Source organism: Heloderma suspectum, chromosome 6 (assembly GCF_057233095.1).
Source record: "Heloderma suspectum isolate Gila_16-S chromosome 6, 16-S_ref, whole genome shotgun sequence".
Taxonomy (NCBI): Eukaryota; Metazoa; Chordata; class Lepidosauria; order Squamata; family Helodermatidae; genus Heloderma; species Heloderma suspectum.
In genome coordinates, this window is record NC_139463.1 from 26,122,220 (window position 1) to 26,147,366 (window position 25,147).

General features: G+C 42.6%; 1 protein-coding gene across 4 annotated transcripts in view; it reads right to left on the reverse strand.

The window, feature by feature from the left end:
• The window catches only part of CAMK2B (calcium/calmodulin dependent protein kinase II beta), a 231,134-nt gene that overhangs the window by 30,177 nt on the left and 175,810 nt on the right, over nucleotides 1–25,147 (reverse strand). For 3 of the 4 annotated variants that reach the window (XM_084803857.1, XM_084803856.1, XM_084803855.1), the window contains exons 13-14: nucleotides 16,554–16,594; nucleotides 16,037–16,108 (exon numbers count right to left, since the gene is read on the reverse strand). In XM_084803857.1, the coding sequence (XP_084659983.1) occupies nucleotides 16,037–16,108; nucleotides 16,554–16,594 (113 nt within the window). Of the gene's footprint in view, nucleotides 1–2,048; nucleotides 2,094–16,036; nucleotides 16,109–16,553; nucleotides 16,595–25,147 lie in introns of all 4 variants that reach the window. The other variant, XM_084803858.1, reaches the window with a different exon arrangement.

The window sequence follows — 25,147 nt, forward strand, 5'->3', positions numbered from 1 at the left end:
GTAGGCTTTGTTCCTAAGGAGTTCACTTATTGCTGTTCTTTTATCCATCTGAAGGTCAGAATAATTTCAGCAGCAGCTCAAGCACAAAAGGTGATTCACAAAGGACAAAAACAGTGGGGTTGTACTCCTTGGGGTTATTTATTGCCATGTATAAAGAGGGTCCTAATTTTTCTCCCCCAGATGAGCAAGCTTTTCCTTGTGTTTATTGTTGAAACTGCAACCCCCCCCCCTGCCTTTTTCAGCTTTGACACAGACGGCTGTTGAATTTGGCTAGACTATGGTATCATAGATTAATGGCAGGGAAGAAGGACCGTAGGAGGTATGGATTGTAATTTGTGTAGTATGCTAATCCTGTTTAAATAACTGAAAAACAACAAAAGCAGTGAAGCTGCTGAAATCCACATAGGTTCTTCTATTACAGGCCACATTTTGGGGGGGTATCTCTGGTGAGATGATAAAGTTAGAATAGATTTAAGTTTATATTCTAGAAACAGCTAAAATAGGATAAAAAGCTTATAACTGAGGGATGTTCCCTTTACTGTTTATGAAGCCTGGGAGATGGTGATGGTTCCTTTTTCTGGTGACAAAGGCTAGGTTCTCAAATTGAGTAAAGTTTACAAAACGTACGAAGTGTATGAAGCAGAATGACAAGCGTTGTACATATTAGCAGAAGATGGTTTTGTGGCCTCCTCTTTGTGCCCTATCAGAAGAGAGTGTTGCAGGACCCGATCATGATTCAGCAAAGGTCCTCACATTCTTTAACCAAATACAACCTGTTTGACATTGATACACAAGTCACCATTTTACTTTTTATCAAAAAGTAAGTAGTATGTCATACCAACATTATTAACTTTTCTTAACGTTCACCTAAAGCAGGAAATATTCTCTCCAAAGATTGGAAAAAGGGAAAAAGAAACAAGGGCACCACCAGTTTGTTGGCCTGGCCTCTACCCAGCTCTAGCTGTTTTCATACCAATATATTTTTTTAAAAAACTGGCCATCTTCCCCAAGCTCCATTTAATGGCTATGCCAGATGCATTGAGTGAATGGGCTTGAAGAAGAAGCATAAAAATAATAATAAAAAATTAAATCCCTGCAGCAGAGAATGGGTAAGAAGATGCAGGTTTGGGTGGAGGTGAGGGCTGTGTCCGAGCAAATGGATGATTGTGGCATGGAGTAAACATGTCAGTCCTCAGCCAATCCGACCTCTTGGATTGGTCTCTTTGGTCTGCCTGGCTGCGTTCTTTCACTTCAGAATGAAGGAGCTCAATACTGCTGCCCTCTAGTTAGCTCCTCTGGGGTCAGAGTAGAGGCTTTCTTCCCCATCCTACCACCCAGAGTAAAAAGCTCAGATGCTAAGGCCTACCCACCCCCCACAACACATATAGTTCCAGATGGCAACTGAAACAATCAACGTTCTTCCCCTCTGTGTCTTTTGCCCACAATCTAGAACATCTTCATCAGCCTTTTTGTGGGCCTGAAAAGCACTGGAGCAATGTGTGGGGAACACACCAGGGAGGGGCACCATAAAACCTTTTAACCCCTTCCCAAAATAGGTAGAGAGTCTGTGTTTCTCAAAGGAGGCTGATCCTTTCTAAACCATCGCTTTCATAGACACTGCTATATTCATATTGGTCCCTTTCAATGACATTGCTAGATTCATGCGTGTGAAAGAAGGGAAAGAAAGAAAATGACCTAGCTCCCAGAGAACCAGCTCCATCTTCTTGAGCATATACTAACTCTCCAGAAAGACTAAGTCCCATGGAGAGGCTCAATTGGGCAGCTGCAGTTCATATTTCTCCGGAGAGTGCTTCCCAATAAGCTCCAAAGGGCAACCTCCTTGAAAAAATGTCTAAATTGTAGGCAAGTAGATTTGATTCTATCTTACAGAGTTTCAGACATACTGAAACCGACAAGAGGTGCAAAACCTGAGCCTACGGTCTGTCCCCAGAGGTGAAGTTACACAGCAATGCAAGGAGCAGAAAGTCAATTTTTTTCCAAGGTCACAAAAGGGCAAACTGAGGAGAAGGAAAGACAGGCAGCAGTACCTTAATGCCGTCCACTGGGTTATGGATAACGGTGGTTTGAGGTTCCTACAGAGGAAGGAGGGATGAACCAAAGAAGAACAAAACGAAGAAGAAAGAAATGAAAGAAGAGATAAAGAAGAAAAGGCGGTAATTAGAAGAGAGGGGGGTGGGGAAATGGAGCAGAAAACGGTGATAAAAATGTGAAGGGAAGAGGGTGAAGAAAGACCAAGACCCACATAAGAGCAGGGAGGGGGAAACAGAATGGAAGGGAAAAAAGCAAAAGGTAATTAGTTCAGCAAAAGGCAAATGATTAACAAACAGAAAGTGGCAGAGTAAATCAGGAAGAGAAGAATCGAAACTGGATTTTCCATGAATGAAACCAAAAATCATATTCAACCCCATGGCAAGATTGTTGTGAGCCCCTTGGAAATGGAGAGCGCGAGCTGAAATCTGCATTCAACCCTTCTGCAAGCCAAAGAAACCACTGCAATAGGGAGAATGGTAGGGAGTGCCAGGAGAAGAGAAAATGGCAGAAATGAGCTCCCCATGGAGGTGTGGCCAATCCATACCTGGGTGGTTAACATCTCAATACAGGCTCCACCTAAGATTGAAGGGAAGAAGAAAAAGAAAAGCAAAAGAAGAGCAGAAGGTCCTTTGACTACATCCCCTGGTCTTGTTGGATTTGTTGACATACACTGAAGAGCGGTTTTAATTAAGAACAAATGTATCCAGAGGGTCTTGCTTCATCATGGCTCCATGCCTTACATCTTTCAACCATAGGTGCTCCGTGCAGAAGGGCTAGGCAAAAGGGACTAGGTACTGAAGGGCATCCCCTTCAGGAGGTCCAACTGACATCACTCTAGAGCATGCTGATTTAATGGCTTCATGGCTAGGTACTTACCTTTTGCATCAATATGTTGGCATAAACACTTCCCATGGTTTAAGTGACTTTAGGATGCATTTACCTGGGCGGGTTCTCCACAACAACAGAAGGAGATGTGAATGGAGGATTACCTGGATTTTCCTTGGAATTGACTTTGGTCTGCGCAGGGCTCCACGTGTGAATGCACTGCACCAGCATAAGTCACTTCACAGAACATACCTCTGGGTAGGGCATAGGAGGTTTGGAGTGAATGTCATCTGACTGGCAGGGCCTGCTCAACCAAAACAGAGGCTCCCTCCCATCCAGGCTCCCCCGCTTTCTCCTTCTATAAAATCCTGGGAGGTTTCCTCCCCTGCCTCGACAACAGTACTCTCCTTCTCCCCCCCCATTAATTACTTCCTTACAGCATGAAGCATTACAGAAACACAGCTGTAGATCCTTCTCCCTCCATTAAAGATCCTGATGCTGCGATCCAGTGAAGCTCCGCATTCACTACTCCGTTACAGCTGGTGAACTGCTTCAGAGCCTTTAGGAGACTTAACCCTGTGAATACTTGAAGCACCCTGGCTCCAACCAACCCTTTTTCTAATCCCCTTTCTCCTTTCCCCTGAAGCTCCATATGCTGCAAAGGAGCGAAGCTGCAAATTAATTACTTCCAAAACGAAAGGAAGTAAACATCAAAGTCATTGAACACAATGGGAGTTACTTCTGAGTAGACACACATATCTTTGTGGTGAGAAAGACAGGGACGGGAAACACAGGGACGGGAAAGCAGCCCCCTTTCTAACCTGATGCTGCACATGATTGAAGGTGTGAATTAGTTACTTCTAAACAGCAATAAACCAAACAACAGAGAATCACAGCTTCAAGATAGTGCTTTATAGCCTTTAGGGAATTAGTGCTTTAAAATGTGCTATTTCAGCTGAGGGGGACCTCTGTAAATTCTGAACTGCACATTCAGGGGACAAGCCTCAGTGACCACAATGGGAGTTACTTCTGAGCAGTCACTAATTGGTTTGTGCTGGAAACATGGGACAGGAAACACTGGGAACGGAAACACCCCTTGATCGAGATCATGGTGAAAGGCACACCCCTGGGCAGGGCTAGCATACCCGAAGTAAATGCAGGGGTTGAGGCACACAACAACTATACCATGGAGAACTTAAGGAAAAGAATCAGACTTAAAGTAGTCTCAGGAAATCCGGTTTTTCCACGAAAAGCTCTAGGGTGCCTGCGGGATGGCCACAACACCTTGTGCCCCGAATGACCTTGAAACAGAGCCAACTCACAGCAAATCAACCACGGAGACACCCCCTGGAAGAAGAGACTTATGAGGACACCCACAGAAAAACCACATGAGGAATTTCTTATTGGGCTTGTGTGCGCATGTGTGTGTGAGTTGGGGTAGGTGTTTTTGCTTTACTTAATGAATAAGGCTACTATGCTAAATTATTTTGCATAATTTGCTAAGATAAGGTGACCATGTGCAAAAGGAAGTCAGTGCTCTAATACCTTGAGTACCTAGGGCTGAAAACAGAATTTGGCAAATACAGTTTGTCACGTAGAAATGAGAAAAAAAAGATGCACCTTTTTCTGCACAACTTCCCCACTGAAACTCAGCAGGCACTGATGCTGTTTGCATTTCAGTGCTAGGTTAAAATTTACTTGCCCAGGCATTTTAAAGTGTGATGGTGGTTTGAGCTTAGTTTTGCTATAATTTTTATGCCTCTGATCTGTTTTTATTGCAATGTTTTATATTTTTATTCTATTATACTTGTGGTATATTTTAGTTCTCTCTCTCTCTCACTCACACACACACACACACACACACTCACTCACCCTGGTGTATTAGGATAATGGGTGGGTTAAAAAAACACTTAATAAATAAGTAATAAACAACTATTAAAGTTGTATATGATCATCCTATTCTAAGAGGGAAATTGCTTGAAATTTGCTGACAAATATATTTAGCTAGGGAGAACTACTTCAAGGTAGGCAAGTTACACACCTGTGAAAGAAAATGGTGCTGGGAGTTTCCTTAGGGCCAACCTAGATGTGACATTAATTGTGTGAATGCAATTAACATGCAATTTTTTTAAAGAATGTAACTATCAGCTGCAGGAAGGCAAGTAGCAGTAGGACTGCAGGGAGTGAAGAATGTAACTGTCTGCCCACTGCCATGGTCCCAATAAAAATAATCTCCCTGAAACTGCTATTTGCATGCGGGAGAGAAGCCTCCATGTGTTCCCTCTCCACACTCACAGCCTCAGTCGACCCCACTACTGCTCAGGCTCCCATGTGGCTGCTATTTAGTTATGAATATGAATTAGGCCCCCTTCATGGATCACTGCCTTGTTGTGGTGAAGGGGCTTGCGTAACTCAGTGAAGCCATAAGCTATGCCGTGCAGGGCCACCCAAGATGGACAGGTCATGGCAGAGAGTTCTGACAAAATGTGGTCCACTGGAGAAGGAAATGGCAACCCACTCCAGTATTCTTGCGAAGAAAACCCTATGGAACATTTCACATATGACGCCGGAAGATGAGCCCCTCAGGCCGGAAGGTGTCCAATATACTACTGGGGAAGAGCAGAGGGCATTTCCAAGTAGCGCCAGGAAGAGTGAAGCGGCTGGGCCAAAGCTGAAAGGACACTCAGCTGTGGATGTGACTGGTGGTGAAAAGAAAATCCGATGCTGTAAAGAACAATATTGTTTAGGAACCTGGAATGTAAGATCAATTAATCAAGGTAAGCTGGAGGTGGTCAAACATGAGATGGCAAGATTGAACACCGACATCTTGGGAATCAGCGAACTAAAATGGACAGGCATGGGCGAATTTAATTCAGGTGACCATCATATCTACTACTGTGGGCAAGAATCCCTTAGAAGAAATGGAGTAGCACTCATAGTCAAAAAATGGGTGGGAAAAGCAGTACTGGGGTACAAGCTCAAAAATGATAGAATGATCTCAGTACGAATCCAAGGCAAACCATTCAACATCACAGTAATTCAATTCTATGCCCCAACCACTGAGGCCGAAGAAGCTGAGGTTGATCGGTTCTATGAAGACCTACAACACCTTCTAGAACTAACACCAAAAAAAGATGTCCTCTTCATCATAGGGGATTGGAATGCTAAAGTAGGAAGTCAAGAAATCACCGGGATAACAGGCAAGCATGGCCTTGGTATACAAAATGAAGCAGGACAAAGGCTAATAGAGTTTTGCCAAGAGAACATGCTGATCATAGCAAACACTCTTTTCCAACAGCACAAGAGGCAACTCTACACATGGACATCACCATCGAAATCAGATTGATTATGTCCTTTGCAGCCAAAGATGGAGAAGCTCTATACAGTCAGTAAAAACAAGTCCTGGAGCTGACTGTGGCTCAGATCATGAGCTGCTTCTTGCAAAATTTTGGCTTAAATTGAAGAACGTAGGGAAAACCACTAAACCATTCAGGTATGACCTAAATCATATCCCCTATGAATATACAGTGGAGGTGAGGAATAGATTTAAGGGATTAGACCTGATAGACAGAGTGCCTGAGGAACTATGGATGGAGGTCCGTAACATTGTTTAGGAGGCAGCAACGAAATCCATCCCAAAGGAAAAGAAAGGCAAGAAAGCCAAGTGGCTGTCTGATGAGGCTTTACAAGTAACTGAGGAAAGAAGGGAAGCGAAAAGCAAGGGAGAAAGGGGAAGATACATCCAGCTGAATGCAGAGTTCCAGAGAATAGCAAGGAGAGACAAGAAGGCCTTTTTAAATGAACAATGCAAAGAAATCGAAGAAAACAACAGAATGGGAAAGACTAGAGATCTCTTTTCATCAAGAAAATCGGAGATCTCAAGGGAACGTTTTGTGCAAAGATGGGCATGATAAAGGACAAAGAAGGCAGGGACCTAACAGAAGCAGATGAGATTAAGAAGAGGTGGAAAGAATACACAGAAGAACTATACAGGAAAGATCTTAATGTCCCTGATAGCCATGATAGTGCGCTCACTGAACTTGAGCCGGACATCCTAGAGAGTGAAGTCAAGTGGGCCTTAGCAAGCATTACTAACAACAAAGCTAGCGGAGATGACAGTATTCCAGCTGAGCTATTTAAAATCCTAAAAGATGATGCTGTTAAAGTGCTGAACTCAATATGCCAACAAATTTGGAACACTCAACAGTGGCCACAAGACTGGAAAAGGTCAGTTTACATTCCAATTCCAAAAAAGGGCAACGCCAAAGAGTGTTCAAACTACTGTACAATTGTGCTCATTTCACATGCCAGCAAGGTGATGCTCAAAATCCTACAAGCTAGGCTTCAGCAGTATGCGAACCAAGAACTACAGGAAGTACAAGCCGGGTTGCGAAGAGGCAGAGGAACTAGAGATCAAATTGCCAACATTCGCTGGATCATGGAGAAAGCAAGAGAATTCCAGAAAAACGTCTATTTCTGCTTCATTGACTACGCTAAAGCCTTTGATTGTGTGGATCACAACAAACTGTGGCAAATTCTGAAAGAGATGGGGGTACCAGACCACCTTGCCTGTCTCCTGAGAAACCTGTACGAGGGTCAAGAAACAACATGGAACAACCGATTGGTTCAAAATTGGGAAAGGGGTACGACAAGGCTGTATATTGTCACCCTGCTTATTTAACTTATATGCAGAGTACATCATGAGAAATGCCGGGTTGGATGAATCACAGGTCGGAATTAAGATCGCCGGGAGAATTATCAACAACCTCAGGTACGCAGATACTACCCTAATGGCAGAAAGCGAAGAGGATCTAAAGAGCCTCTTGTTGAGGGTGAAAGAGGAGAGTGCAAAAGCTAGTTTGAAACTCAACATTAAAAAAACGAAGATCATGGCTTCTGGCCTCATCACTTCCTGGCATATGGAAGGGGAAGAAATGGAAGCAGTGACAGATTTTACTTTCTTGGGCTCCAAGATCACCGCAGACGGTGACTGTAGCCATGAAATTAAAAGACGCTTGCTCCTTGGGAGGAAAGCTATAGCAAACCTAGACAGCATAGTAAGAAGCAGAGACATCACCTTGCCGACAAAGGTCCGTCTAATCAAAGCTATGGTTTTCCCAGTAGTAATGTATGGCTGTGAGAGGTGGACTATAAGGAAGGCTGAGCGCTGAAGAATTGATGCTTTCGAACTGTGGTGCTGGAGAAGACTCTTACGAGTCCCCAGGACTGCAAGGAGGTCAGATCAGTCCATCCTAAAGGAAATCAACCCTGAGTGCTCATTGGAAGGACAGATACTGAAGCTGAAGCTCAAATATTTTGGCCACCTAATGCGAAGAGAAAACTCTCTGGAAAAGACCCTGATGCTGGGAAAGATTGAAGGCAAAAGGAGAAGGGGACGGCAGAGGATGAGATGGCTAGATAGCATCACCGATGCAATGAATATGGACTTGAGCACGCTCCGGGAGAGAGCGCAGGACAGGAAGGCCTGGCGAGCTATGGTCCATGGGGTCACGAAGAGTCGGACACAACTGAACGACTGAACAACAACAACATGAATTAGGCACAATTATAACTCAGTGATAAAGCATACGCTTTGTGTGCAGAAGTTCCCAGGTTCAATCCCTGACATCTCCAGCTGAAAGGATCAGGTAGCTTGTGATGGGAAAGACTCTTCTATGCCCGAGACCCTGGAGAGCTGCTACCAGTCAGAGTAGATAATACTGGGCATGATGGACACATGAGTCTGACCTGGTATAAGACAGCTTCCTACTTCTTCAGATTTGTATAAAATTAGCCTTATTCCATGTTCATTCATCAATTTTGGGGCACTCAAACGTATTCAAGCTGCTTGAGTCACGTAACAGCAGTAGTTTTAAAAGGAATCATTCAGTCACAAGAAGCAACATCTAAAGAAATGGATCACGGTTCAGACTTTTTCAGATTATTCTGAAGTAGAGTTGTACAGATTTTGTTAAATCTGTTCCATCCGAGTTTCACTGATTGTCAGGCGCCTTCCATTCTGTCATCTGCTCATTGAGATAATTGGATGTTTTCAGTGTCCCAAACTTGCGTTTGTGTGCAAATTCGCCCTTCTGAAAATGTGCAAATCCCCCCCAAATGCACATTTTCATGCTTTAGCCTATGGGGAAAATGTGCATTTCGGTCTGTGTGTTTTAATTTTCTGGAAAGTAAAAAAAACAGGTCTGCAAGTCTGCGAAATCCATGTGACTTGGGAAAAGCTGCTCCACTGTGGAATCTGCAGGTCCGATTCATGGAAATCCGAACTCATTTGAATCCATTGCAGATTCTGAAACAGAGCATCTTCCCCATGGCTGACACATACAGTCTGGATCATGCAGACTGGCTAGTGCTGCAGGCAGAATATCAACCTTTATCCTGGAGAAAGCCAGCAAGAACCTAGTTCATGTCTTGTGTTGGAACACTAGAGACCACCTCTGATGCAAGCCTGATGCACCTCAACACCCTTTAACAGAAAAACACTTAAAGGACTTGTCTGTAAAATGGCAGGTCTCTCTCTATACACACGCATTACCCATTGCCATGGTAACCAGCATTACTGATTCTGGAGGCAAGTCAATATTGGCAATGAGAGCAAGATATCTTGACTGGCTTTGTGAAGAATTAAACAAAGCTAGGCTGGATGTTTGCTGACGAAAGTAAGTTCTCGTCTAAAGAGGCTGGAACGATGGGTGGGAATAACTGCTGTGGATAAAGGGTACTGAATGGAGGTGACGTAAGCCCCATATTTCTTTTCAAGACCCAAAGTTGCTTTTCCTCACCCCCAGTGGCACACTTTGAATTGGAGCATTCATCAGCTACTTCCTAATATTTAGAGTGTCACATGGGGCTCTAGCTATTGAAGTCATTGAGAGATTGACCTCTGTGCTTTCAACAGAGCCAAGACTGCTCTCAATGGACAATTGGTGAATTGGGCTGGAAAAAAAACACCCATTTTGTGTAATCAGAAGCACCATTTTCAACCCCATTTCTCTGGAGGAGCAAATATTTGTTCTCTTGGCACTGTCACAGAAGTAATCTGTAGTTGCTGCCATACTGTGTCTAAAAAACTTGCCAATCCTTCCCAAACTTATATTACCTTCTGGGACACTGCATGCTGGGAAAATAATTTCCAGACTCCCCGTTTGGCTTCAGGTTATTCTCTGGACTTTTAATATCAATCAAATAACCTGATTGAATGATGAGAAATTTATCACCAATTTAGCCAAATATTTTGTACCCAGGGGGTGGGGCAGAATGGCTGGCATGATTAGGGAGGAAGTTCATCTGCACCTGAATGTGCTATACACCCTGAAAGTAATACTTTATAATATAACTAAGAAATGATGATTGATGATTGGAAGTTCCCAAACTCTGAGGCATCTGATCATCCAATGCAGGGTGGGCGGAGCAGTGGGAGCGAACTTCGCCTCCCTGTCTTCCAATCCAACAGTGCTTCATACAGGGAGGGTCGCTTTTCTGACCTCAGAGGGCAGCCGGCATGGTTCTTTCCATGCCGGCTGCGAGGGGGAGAGGGGTGGATCGCCAACTCTCCCTTCTGAGGTCCGAGCACTGTCGTTGACCTCAGAAGGGAGAATCCCCAGTATCCTATGGCCCCTCAGACAATGTCTAGGGGCCACAAGATTGCTCCCTAAAAGATTTCAAAATGCTTCTTTTAAACTGATAAAAGCAAATAAATGGAACAGTTGTAATAAATGAAGTTATTCATAATTATAATCCACACAAATGTTTGCTTAAAATTAAGAAATAAGAAAGAAAGCAGTCAAAGACAAATGGGCAGTATAATCAGAATAGGCTCATCATATATGACAATAGGCAGCCACAAGGATACTGCCTCAAAAATTCAACAGAATTCTGGGTTGTCGTGATGTGGGAATGCGGCCACACTAACAAACCATTGTTTGCTAATCACAAACAACACAGAAAAAGAACCCACGGTTTGTTGTTCTTTTTCCCCAGGAACCACTAGTTCCTGTTGTGCTAGCAGTCCATTACACTAGCACAGGAGCAGTGCAGGATACTGCTCAGTCAATGCAAAGAATGTAAAATGAGTGTTGTGACAATTTTGCTGCCACTTTTGAAGCAAACGGAGCAAATTCTTACTTGTAAACAGGTAAGAATACACTTATTAGAGGACTCTATTCTCACCTTCCATAGGCCAGATGTAGTAAGACAACATGGCTGTAATGCATCAGTTCATTTCAATATATACTTACCTGGCAGAAGAAGGCTACCTGATACTGGACATGGTACTGCTGTTTGGGGAACCCCATGTTTTACTACATTTCAAGGGGAAAAATTCCCTTGAAATATCTTACATGGAACTTGTTCCACATAACATACTTCAAGGGATTTTTTTTTTTAACTACTGATTAGTATCTTAATCTGGAGTTATCTATCTTGTTCATTTTGAGCAATAATGTAGTTAAACATAAACACTTTAAGGAGCTTACTCCAACTATTGATTAGGTTTTTGAAAAAGTGCCCTCTAATTCAGTATAGTCAGTCTGTCCATTCTATCTTTGAAGTCAGAACATGCCTTCCTACCAAGAGAGCCACAGTAGGCATGGTAATGAATGCAATGGGATGGAATCCATTCTGTATGCTAGGTAAAATAAACTAAACTTGGGCAAAGGAAAATCAATCCAAGCTTGATGCATAAACCCCTCGAGTAAAGCAGAAGATGAAAAGAGAATCAAATCTAGTATCTTTCAGGTTCACCAAACCATGAAAGTTAAAAAAAATCTTTTCCTGCAATTCCGATTCCTTTCTTTGACGATGCTTCATTCATTTGCTAGAACGTATGACTAAAATGGGAAAGTTTAAAGTGAATCTTATGGGCAGTATGTTGTGCTACTAGGAATGACCACTAGGAAACTATCAAGCCAGGAAACCATCTGAAAGTACCACTTCCAGAATGGGATAAGTAATCAGAGCTCCTTTCCACGAGCTCCACTGACTTGTCCCATTCCAGACGTAGTTTCATCCAGTTGTGCTGTCCAGTGCTAGCTTCCCATTATGCTAGCAGTCATTCCCGCTAGTGCAGTGGCAGTGTTGGATACTCCCCACATATGTATAATTCGAAGCACCTACTTTATGGTGCTTTCCTCTACCCTTGTATTAGATCAGGGGTGCAGAACCTCTGGCTCCCAGGCCTAATCTGGTTTGTGGGGCACTCCAATCTGGCCTGCGTAGCCTCTTTGGGTTCCTCCAGGGGGCAGGGCTTAGGCAGGATCTGTGAAAGAATCTCCTCAGAGGGCATCCCACTGCTACTCTGTCAAATCTGAGATCCAAGATGACAGTGGGGATTCCATGCTGGCACATGCCAGAAGCAGAAACCCTGCTGTTATTTCCAGTCTCAGATTCACCTGGAAAATCCACCCGGCGATTTGACCAGGGAGCAAATAACTTCACACCCACCTGACACCAGACAGCCTGCAGAGGATTGGATGAGGGGGGGTCATCTAGCCTTCCACTCAAAAGTAGTTCTGCACCTCTCTATTAGATGATAAAAAATAACTATACAACTTACCAGTATTCTGCAACTCCCATGAGAACACACTAAGCTGTGCAGAACTATTATTGCCTACTAAGGCAAGTGGCTACCCCTGAGTTTTTATAGTCACAGGAGTGTTAATTATTTGCAGTGTATACTATTTCAGAGTTTCTCAAAATAGGAACAGAGGAAGGAAGATTGTGACAACCTTGTAGTTGGTCATCAGGTTGATTGAAGAAGGTTGTTTAGGGAAGTTTAGGGTATCTGACTTTGAAGTGAGAGGTTACCTAACTTACAAGAGACAGCTTGGATCACAAAAAAACAAACAAACAAATAAATAAACAAACAAAAATCACTTGGAAAGATGTAAACGTTTCATACTTGTAAGCTACTAGATCAATGCAACAGACACAACAGGTTCTTGGAAGCTAACACCAGTGTTTAGGAGCCACCCAAATTGATTCTAAGGCTGGACAGTTTCAGAACTTGTTTGACGAATCGGGCCACATTATACACACATTGATTTCTTCAGATCTGCACTGAAATTGCCCAATTTAGGTTGCATTCAAGCCAAACCATGTTCTGATGAGAATATGCTGGCCAACAATCCCAGCATAGGACTGGCAAGACCAAAAGGCACATGCATATCTGACATCCACTGGAAATGCCAGTTTGTGCTGGAAAAACTGCTCATGTGAACCCACCCTTACAAAGGATGTATTATGGCCATTAAGAGTAGCACACCTATATTACCTCTTGTGCAGAATCAGTTGTGCAACATTTACATTAACAAAATGCTGAAACAGAATGCTGCTAAGTGGAATGTTTTGCATCTACTTTCATGGGTGTGTATGACCACACAGTAAACCTGGAAAAGCAAAATGGGCCTAGAGAATGGGATGGCTGCTCTCATTTCCTCCTCTAACTTCTTGTCTGTTACATGCACACACCAACATGTGGAATTGCAGACACGGGTAATTGCCTTTTTTCCTTTGTTAGGTCTCTGTGTGACAAAAGGGCAAGAAACAAGGGAAACTGCTAAAATTAATCTTGTCAGGGCAGAAAATCTAATTCTACATTCTTTTTAAAGCACGTTCTGTCATTGTCATGGTGGCCCTATGCCTATCTCTGACGGCTGATATGCAACTCAGGTTCAGCACATCTCACTAAAGTAGATTTCTTATAAATAGATGCTCTCTAGGGAAATCCTCTGCTCCTGCTTCTAGTTATCCTTAACCTTAAAAAGTTTGTGCTATCTCATTCTTTGTCTTATAGATAAGGAGACAGGCATTACAAGACTTTCTGTTTGTTCTTTAGAAGTAAAACACTTCTGCTGCTGCTTAATCTGCCACTGATAGGCAGTCGTAAATTAATGCACAGAAGGAGCCACAGCCATAAGAATTACTGCCTATGCAGAGCCTATAACATAGATCATCTTTGCGCTATATGGGTTATTTGGGAGTCTGATAATTCTGTAGAGCATGAAAACCCTAACCCTAGTTGATATAACAATTTAAGGACACAGAGGTTGTTAAAGAAGGAAGTTACAGTAGATAAAATACTGAGAAAAACATGCTTTCTACTGACTCTGCTGAAATGTATTTCTAAATTATACTATGACATAAGAACTTTTTAACTATATACTAGTTATGCATATTCTAAGGATGGGTTACGTTTAACTTCAAGGAAAATTAACTAATAATTCATCCACATTGTATGTTGGGGATTAGCTGGATGGCTTATTAAAATCCTTCCTGCTTTTTGATATATCTTACTATTGGACCAGCCAAAAGTTTGGTTCTTTACTTTTAATATCTAGATTAGAAACAGGAAACAAGAGAGTCAAATCTCGCATCTCCTTTACGATGTGGTTGCCACTGAGATACAAAATCACATGGGGTCCTAACCAGATGGGGTTCCATGTATGCAACATCATTCCCCATCTGTGGGGTGGATGATTTTAACCATGCCAGTGGAAACACTCACTTTTGGATGAGTGTGCTGATGTGCTTACAGTCACTCCCACTACGCATGGGAGCTGCTTCACTCATACAGCGCAAACCCTGCACAATTTGCCATTTCAGTGGCATCCATGCTAGAAAGCTCATGTGAGATAATCAAGTATGACCTCCCTTTATTAATATGCTGCTCACTTTATTTTAAGGCCACCAAAGGAACATTCAGTTAATTTTCCCCCTAACAATCTACCTTTAGAATATCTATGTCTAAAACTAATAAAAGTATTTTGGAGCCACATCTTTGTTCAAGTGCCCCTGAAGCACTGTCTTCTAGCCACTCAGTTCTGCATTATTTTCAGGCATTGGCCTGGTTCAGATGTAATGATCTTGGGCCAAGAAAAAGTGCTGTGCCCACATACTTCCTCCTCCCCTTTATTTCTCCCTTCTCTCATGTGACGTAATAGTTAACTTCTGAGGTTTGTTAAGCCACGCATTCCTGTTATATCTGAACCCTAGAAGTTTTCTGTTATGATGGATGAAAACAAGGGAGGAAGTAAAAGAAAGAGGATGTACCCAGTCACAACACTTGTTCTCGGTCTGATAAACCATGGCAATCAACATGACTCTATGACCTGGTGAGTTAACATGGGTTAATTAACCCACGATTAGCCTCAGTGCAAGCAGGGCATGTGTAGCTGCTGTTCTGAATCTGCAACCTCCGACTGGGGCAATTAGTAGTTGGGTTAAGTGTGCCTTCTTTAACCTTCAATTTACCCATGAATGGCAGGATTCGCACAACATGCCGCAAACTCCAATCAACCCGATTGGAGGTCACATATTCAAAATGGTGCCCATATGCACCCTGATCCACCAGGGCTAATCTTGAGTTAATTAACCCGCAACCTGTGTCATGTGAACCAACCCATTGACTAATGGGCTGGACAGTTCTTGACAATCCTCAGGAAAGCTGGTTTTGGCACTTTGGCTTACATTTACAGAAGACAGGCCAGAGAAACCACAGGAGTTTTAGGGGAGGAAATATAGGTGGCAGCTGCAGTGGCAACAGAATCTACTATTACTCTGGGTGGCTAGTGAAATGGGGAGGAAATGCAAGTCTCCCTTTTTTGTTGTTTCTGATCAAGAATTATAAGACTCTTTGCCCTTTTTTTTATCTGCCTAGATTTGAGCAGGCTATGAATTGGCAATTAGAATTTGCGTATCTCAGTGCAATGTGTTATGAGAACTTGGAAGATTATAGTAATCATAGAGAATCCTTTGCAGAAGTTGGCTCCTAGGGAACAGTTTATACTGCAGTAATTTAGAGACGTTTAATGCTGAATTGGGTTTTAAGTTGGCAAGATCAATTGCACTGGCATCTGGGTTCCAGCTGCACAATGAATTAAATCTATATGAAGAATCTATGATAAAAACATAGGAGATGCCTCCAACACATCAATGTTTCAAGAACAGTACAAAACAATACATGGAATCACAAGAGTACCAAACATGTCGGAGTCAGAAGATGCAGCATAGATGTCATTCTAAATCTCACACAGCTCTACTGCAACCCTTAAGGAAGAACTACAATAGCAAAATAGCAAGCAAATCACAGTATTCCCATAATCTTTTACCACAAGCGTTGCTTTAAAAATAAAAAGACCCATACCAGTGCAGCTGGAGGAAGGGTCCCTTTCGGGCTGGTAACCCCTGCGCTGCCTTTGGTGCTGTTTGTTTGAGGCTGCAGAAGAGAAACACACACACACAAAAGAGAAGCTTTGGAAAGAGAAGCCAACCAAAAGCACTTTCCATACAAACAATCCAAATTCACGCAACCCAAACTCCATAGGAGGAGGTGTATAACCCCATATTCTATAAGGCAATTATGTACAAATTAGGTTCTGGTACAGAAAGACCTCCCCCACTCCCACCTTCTAAAAGGCCTTTTTCAGAACGTATGCAAAATGCCAAAATTGCAGCCTGTGGCAAAACAGAACAGTTCTTCAACCTGTGAAGTTTGATTATTCCATAAACTGAGTTGTTAAACAGCTCTGGGTTATGGATTTGGACAGACATGACCAGCGTGTAAATGAAATTAGCTCTGCTGTTAATATGGCATGAGCCCTAACCTTCTCCTACTGTTCTCCCAGGTGGACTGATACACAAAGCCCCTGAAGGATTCTTACCTTCACTCCGTCAGCTTTCTTGTTCAGTAAACTCTTAGCTGCTGTATAGGGAGGGAAAGAAGAGATTTTAGTGGCAACTCTCTCAGTGTCCCGAGACATATTCTGTGCTGCCTGAATAGCCAAACAAGAATCACACAAGCTGCGTTGATGCTGTTTCCTCATCAAACTGCTAAAAGGAGAGTTGAGAACAATGGGTAAATCCCAAGCTCTATGAGTGTGGGCAAAGCCCCAACATATCCCTAAGCCAAAAATAGAGGTATGGATGGCAAAATGCTGGAAATGGGCAGCCTCCCAAATGCAGGCAGGTCAGTAGTGGGACTGCAACACTTCTGTAAAGCGGAGGTTTTACTTGATGATACTTCAGTCATTGCTGTTTCTCAAATTGGCACTGGTTTGGGCACATCTTGGTTTGTCCAAACTATGTGCAATCACAAGAAGGGAGTCTCTGCAGAACACAGTGTTCAGCTTAACGAAGTGGCATTCTGAATAAACTGGGACAGCATCCTTCTGTGGATAAACTCTCAAAATATTCCCTCAAACCATCAACTTAGCTTAGAGAAGACAACATCCATGCTTTCCTTTATTCATTTTCAGATGAGGCATCTCTTTCCATGCTACTATTATCAGATTTCTCTCTAACCCATCCCCCATCCCAAGTAGACACATACTAGTTTCACCCTCACTGAAATCTGTGCAGACACTCTGCAGTGAGAATGCTATGTCCCTTTAACATAGTCTAACGCAACTCCTTCTCCATGCAGTATGTGGGATCCAATCTTCTATGATAGGTTCTAGGTGCCCTTAGGAACAGTCACCAGCAATCCTGTCTCTTTTTGCACTAAGAGTTCCTAAGTCTTTAAAAGATATGCTGCAATCTAAACTTCTCATCGGCAGGGAGCCTATGGAAACCCATCTTCCTACAAGCACTTCATCCTCAAGGTGAGGCTTAAAAGCTCACCACCTATTTTCCAAAGAAGTCTCATCGCAGCAAGATTTCCATTCAGCCACTTTTGTGAAGCCACTATATCTCACTACACCATTTTTCCCAACCTAGTGCTCTCCAGAGGTCTTGGACTATTTATTTATTAATATTTATATACCGCCTTATCTGCTAAAAAAGCCACAGAGGCGGTATATAACAATTTAAAACAACAAAACATTAAAACAATAAAATCACATATTTTAAAAGGCTAAATTGAAAAGGTGCGTCTTCATACCCTTTCTAAAGGCCAAGAGAGTGGGGGGAGGGGGCAATTGTGGCTTTTGGGGGAGCACATTCCATAATTTGGGGGCAACACAGGAGAACAAACTGGCTTTTGCAGGTGGTGCCCTCAAAAGGGCCTCTCCTGCAGCTCTTAATATCTAGGCAGGTTCATAGTTTGACAGGCAATCCCTTAGATACCCAGGTCCTAAGCCATTTGGGGCTTTAAATGTTAAAGCCAACAACTTGAATTGCACCCAGAAAGCAACTGGCCACCAGTGCAGGTCTTTCAAGACAGGTGTGATAAGGTCCCAATACCATGCACTGGTTAGCAGACTAGCTTTTGCATTTTGCACCAACTGAAGCTTCTGGACACTCTTCAGGGGTACCCCCATATAGACCATGCTGGCTGGGGATGATGGGAGTTGTTATCAAATGCATCAGGAGGGTACCATACTGGGGAAGACTATGCTACATTATACTCTCATCATTTCTTAAGGTGTGCAAGAAAGCCTCTCTCTCCTCTTTGCCTGATTATCACCAGCTGTACCTAATCCAACATGAATCTTTTCCCCTCTCTTACTGCATAACTTGAAATTTACATTACAAAAATAAAGCGCCAGTACAATACAATCTCATTTCTCCAAATGGCTCACAAGATATTGGCAACATCTGAATAATCGACAATTAGATACTAGAGAATCATCTGTGTACGCTTAGGGTGATGTAGGTCATACAATTCATTCAGCTAATAGAGATTCCTTTATCATTGCATTACTTCAGCATGGTCTGTTTTTATTGTTGCTTTTTTTGCTGTTATTGTTTGGCTGAGGAGAGACTCAAGAATGATATGGCAGAGAAGCTGGAGGGGCTGAAATGAAATGTATGGCAAGGCGGACGAGGGATCTGGAAGAGTGCTAACAGCAAGTGTTATAAGGGTTAGGACTGAGATGAACAGAATATGGGTGTCTATCCTCTGGATATGGCTAATGGTATTGCGGGGAACCAATAAAGCTGTGAGCGGCCTTCGGGGAGTAGAACAACAATTGCGTTATATGTAGTGCTGTGTCTGAAAGAAACCAAGTAGTGCTTGTAGTCTTATGCCTACAAGCTACAGCTGGTATGCATTAAAAAAGTTACAATCTATTATTAGATCCAGTATGAAGGCTCTGGGGAGAGACATTGATATAAGTACTACCATCCGCAGAACAAGACTCCCATCTATTTCTGGACCTTGCACCTCATAAAATACCTTTCTCCCACATCAAATCCAATCACCACCATAGGTAGGTATTATTAAAGGGCAGAACCCAACAAAAAGTTTGCTTACCTTACAGAAATTTACAGAAGAGGAAAGGCGAGAGAGACAGGCAGGTGAGAAGAAGGATTGAAGGAGAGATGGGGAGAAAGACAGAAGAAAAGGGGGGGAAAAAAGAAGAAGTGTTGAGACAGAAAGCAAGGCCTCTGGGGCGGAGGCCCCCGTCTGACACCAAGGGGAAGTGAAGCAGCAGCACCAGCACCACAAAAGCAGCACTACAGAGGACTTTGCTCACACACACAGGGAGGGAAAGGGTCCATACAATCACCACACTAATGGAAGGATGGTAGGCCATGACGTTGCTGCAGTCAGAAAAGAGACTCAGTGAGTCGACACATCTTCATTTTCCATAAGGAACGACACAGTGACCCCGCAATCAAAGTCTCTCATGTTTTCTTAAACATATGATCCCTTTTCAGGTCATCCTACCTTCATCCTGAACCCTTCGTATCACAAAAAGCTTTCTCTTTTGTCTTTCTTCCTACATAGTTGATTGAGTTTATCTTGGTAAACTCAGTGCTTCACAGACCACCCTTCGTCAACTTGGTGACCTCCAGGTTCTTTGGACTACAGCTCCCAGCATTCCTGACTACTGGCATTGCTGGCTGGGGCTGATGGGAATTGCAGTCCAACACATCTGGAGAGCACCAGGTTGGGGAAGGCTGCCATAGACTATGTAAGTCACAAATAAATATGAGGTCAGGAATTTTTCTGGGCAACTTTTATGAACCCAAACAGAATTTTATGACAACTTGCTGTCACCACATTGTAAGGATTGGGCCTAAACTCTAGTAATTTTCTGTTTCTTTTGTTTTTGCTTTTTAAAAAATTGTGTGAGCCTCTCTGGGAGCCTTTGGGCAACAGTAGTATAAACGAGGCCCATGAATGCTGCAATGTTATAGATAGAACAGACACAGAATTTTATTACCAAATCTTGTCAATAGCCACAGAATATGAAACAGCTGGACCTGTTCAACACCACTGGCTACCCCTTTCCTCGTCCCTTTTAATCCTGTGTTAGGCAAGTTGCAGCCCTCCAGATGTTTTATCCTTCAACTCCTATCAGCCCTGGCTAGCAAAACCAATGGTGAGAGATTATGGGTGTTGTACGCCAAAACATCTGGAGGGCCGCAAGTTGCCTACCCTGCTTTAACCCAATTCTTCCATCAGAACTGCCTTAATTTTACTATACTGTTAATTGCTTGTGTGAGTTCTTGCAATATAACCGAAATTCCATGCCAAGGCAAATTTTGTAACTGGAGTAATGTAAATAGAGCAAATGTGCAAAATATCCATCATTTGCAGAGTGCGTTGCTGATGTGGAATTGGGAATGTATTCGTTATGTTATTAGTTAGTTATGTAATATTCACAGGAATGTGGTAGCAGAGACCACAACCTTACAGCTCCTCAAATAGAATCTCTATGGGATAGAAATGTTTTTGCAGGACATGGTAGGTTCTAAATTGAAGTTATGAATTTAAAAACAAGCAATATCGGTTAATTCTGTGTCTCATATTAAAAAGTAGTTAAGCTGGACTGATAGGGGCCCTTCCTTGCCTTATGTATCTATGGATGTAGATATACAGTGGTCCTACCTACAGCAATGCCTTCAATATGCAAAAAAAACACCCCTATAATAAAAATGTAGTTTGTGGTTCATTAATTTCTAATGAAACTGAGCAGAACATCGCTGCGTTCTTCCATCTCTTCTGAGCTTTTCTGCGAGTGAAAAGCTATGAATGGTTTTTCACAAGACACCAAAAAAAGGGGGGAGCAGAAAACCTGCATATTTTTGTTCAACCAAGGATAATCAAAACTGTAGAGTCTACTTGGAAAATCTGGACAGAAACCTCTTTGTTCCAATTGAAAAAGATAAATTATTACTTCAGCACCCTGGTCCTATCAGCAGTTGCCCTAGCAAGTTTAGAATAGGCTACAGCAACTGCAGACACTGTGCCATGTCATAGCCTGTTGTGCTGGGGATTATGCCAACACAGTAGCAGGGCTTGGCACTAGCAACATCCATCCTAACCACATGTGGCACAGGATCGCTGCACAGAGATCTTGCATTGCACAGGTGGGGAAAGATGCAGGAACAGGGCCCGTTCACCTGCCTGACATCCTAAAGGCATTTCATCCACTACAAAGGTAGCTAGGCAGTGCCTAGTCTTTGGCAGTAGCCTTCTATAATAGATTGCAACTGACAGATGGAATCAGGAGTAGAACAGACATGTCCCTGCTGCCAAGGGCAGAGTAATCAGAGTGGCAGAAATCACGCCATGTATACAAGCTACATGCACTTGTAGAATCAGGGTGCTTGAATTTGTAGTCCACGCAGATGTGCACGTTCTGACAAATGAAGGTGAGCTGCATGTCCAAACCTTATGCTAACAGGAGACTCTTTTCAGAGTTCTTTACAAAGAATCAAAGATGATCTGAAAGAGACATTGTGGTCCGTGGTGTGTACACCCATCCTACTATCATCCCTGTTCTCACACTTTACAGGTTTTTCTAGTACAAAACTTGTTTGACTAGACACACCATAAGCCTGTATTATATCACCTTCAACTGGTGCAGAATGCAGCAGCCAGGGTGCGGAGTGGAGTGCCTGGCCGTGCACATATTACACCAGTATTGAACCAACTGCACTGGCTACCTATTAGCTACCAAGCCAAGTACAAGGTCCTGCTACTAGCATATAAAGCCCTGAACAGCTTGGGACCAGGTTACCTGGCACATCACCTTCCTCAATACAGAGCTGTGCAAGCATTAAGATTATCAAAAGATGCTTTGCTGGTTGTACCAAGATCTGCAGACTGCCATCTTGCAGCAACCAGGAAGCAGGCCTTCTCTGTGGTGGTGTCCAATTTATGGAATGATCTTCCCCCTGGTATTTATGAGGCACCAACTGTATCATATCTTAGGCTCCAATTAATGGCCTGTATCTTTACCCCGGCCTTCCCCGACTGAATGTGCTGCCCAGTCAGTTTGTTTGTAATTATGGTGTTGTATTGGTTTTAATTGATTTCAATGTTTCTATTAATGTCTTATATAAATAGTTTAGACATTTCTATTTTAATTTATATTATCAGGTATTTTGATTTTCTTGTGAACCACTTAGAGGTATTTCAAAGTATGTTCAGTGGTATATAAATCTAGTAAATAATAATGACTATTAAAAACGATTTGCCACCAGCCATCTTCGGCAGTATTTTTATTTTATTTTAACTCTTAGCATAAGGTGTTAAATTAGAGAGATAGGACTGGAATAACATGGCATTGAGGATCACGGCACAGGTTACAGATTAATGGATGTACTCTACATAGCCACAGTGTATCTCATATAGCGTGCAAGCTGTATGCGTACATTTATTTCCCTGCTATTTGTAAATGAGTTATATTATTTATATTATTGTGAAGATTCTCGGCAGACAGACAGATAGACAGACAGATAGATACTCCACCATGGAAGCCAAGGTGGCGTTCATGTGCTTCCTCAGCAGCCTGCCCTCTGGACACTGATCAGCCCCACACCTGCTTAGGTTCAGCAAGGCTGCAGCATCGTGGGCCTTCAGACTAATACACCTGGGACCAAATTGTCTTAGAGTTATCTTGGGAGATTTTTCTTTTCCTTCTTCCTCAGATTCTTTTATCTGGAATTTGGGACTTGGCTACTAGTCATGATGGTTTCATATTACCTCTGGTACCAGAGGCAGTATGCCTTTCCATACCCGTTGCTGGGGAACATGAGTAGGAGGTTGCTATTGTCCTCATGTCTTGTTTTTGAGCTTCCTATAGGCATCCTGTTAGTCACTGTGGGAACAGAATGCTAGACTCCATAGGGCTTTGTTCTGATACAGCACAGCTCTTCTTGTGTTCTCACATTTGCAAAACTTTTGCTATCACTGAACTATGCACATCCTTCACCTGCATTCCAACCCATTTCATCTTAATACAAGAGCTAACTACATTGAGACAGCAATCCCAGACATGCCTTCTCAAAATAAGCCCTATGAAATTCAGTGGGACTTACTCCCAGTGAAGTACGTACCCTAGACTGCAGCCTGAGTCAGATAAGTAGTCTTGACACTAGTAAATGACAAACTGAGTGCCCTGTGGCTCACCAGTTCCCAAATTAAATCAAGGTTTACCAGAAGGTTGCATAAAAGGCTATACAGAGAAAATGTGCATGAAGAGTTAGAACAGGGCTATTTCTAGGCAACAACAGGCCAGAATTCTGTTAGTATTACTAGAGTAATATGGAGCCTTCCCTTCATTTGGAACCTGTTCCTGATAACTTATATTTTTATTTTGTTTTCTATACTCTTTTACATCTATATCAACTGCTTTTCCCTTTAAAGCCAAGTTGGACAAATTTAGCTCTTTTAACCTTTTACCTGCCAATTCATCCCTTCTTGATTATTACATGAGTTTCCATGGGCAAAATATATTACCCAGAATTCTGGTGCAGCTTTCAAATGTACAGTCATTACAGTAATTACAAGACATGTTGAAGTGGGATCAGTTGCTCTGAGTAGTTGACGTTTTGAACCAGAGGGATATACAATGCACTGCTATAATTGCTCATTTGTTTCTTCAGTTCTTTTTGTTCACATTGAAATCCTGATTAGTGTTTTCATTGTGGCATTAACACTGGCTGGATTAGCTCAGACTGGTCACACCACTGCTGCCATGCAGATCACTTTTCCCACATGCAGTGCCAACATCAGCACAGACAGAAGCAGAAGCCCTCGTCCACCTTCCACAAAGAAATCTGAATGGACAAGCCCCTGAAGCATGCACCTGGGTTACACAAAATCCATGCACCATTGACCACATTCAATCTGCAGGCAAAGCTGGGGTGCAGACAGGGCAACAGCTAACACAAGCAAAAAGCCAACATTCACTGAAGAGGAACCTTGGCATGAAAAAAGCATCAAAGGGTCCCTTGTCTGCATGCCCCAAGAATTGTCCATGTTGATCGGATATGGAGGGGACACGTTCTTGCAGCATTACCCTTGCTCTGTGGCCAGTAAACTTTGGTGGCTTCCCTGCAACCTGAGCTGCATCTACTCTTCAGATGTATTTCTCTCACTACTTATGAGCAATAAGCAAGTATGTAGCATGTTTAATTTTACCACCTTTGTTTCATCCACCCACTTACAGCTTGCTATTATTACCATTTGGCACATGGGCAGCTACTGTACATTAATGTTTCCAAGGCCAGGTAATGGGTCTATGGCTGAGCTGCCAAAGGGGGCTAGATACAGTCAATGTTATAATCATGTAACTGATTATATGAACAAGCCCAATCATCATTAAACATATTTAAGGCAATAAGAATTTCCCCACAGATCTCAGTGAGGTCAGGATTATTGTCTTAGAAAAGGCATAACAAGGTCACAAGTCTCCTTTCTTGGATAGAGAAGATATTGGAAACACACTCCCCAAGCACAATTTATCTTATTGCAGACACGAAAACGTATTAATTTTAGGGGACAGCAGGATAGCACAAACCTACATGAGAGAGAAAATGACTAGTCTGCACCTTCTTCATGCTAATAAAATAAGAAATAAGCCTGATCTGTCAGGTTGCTGATAAAGCCTCCCTTTTATCTGCTGAGCAGGGCACAATACCCTCAGTGAAATCATGCCTGATCTCGATAGGGAAAGCTATGTCTCTTTTAATCTTATTGAAGCACAAACTGAAGTCCAGAGAAAGCCAAACCATGAAACAGAGACCGAATCTGTAGTTGTGCATAGGAGCATGTGCCTGTATGTCTCAGCTCACAAACACAAGTGCATATTACTGTTAGTAAAAGAATTACATCTACAACCTAAGTTCAAGTGAGCAGCCATTCTAATAGACCCTAAGTTCTTCCCTAACTCCTAGTATACACCAAGTACTGGCAAAACAAATAATGACTTAAGGAGAAATGTTTTAAAGAAACACGCTGTTCCTACTTGCATTATGAATGTAGATGCACCCAATCACTGTGAATGGCCAGATAGCAAAGTACACTATATTCTGAAAGCCCTTTAAAAGTACTGAAGGCAGTTTGCCTCTGTTTGTG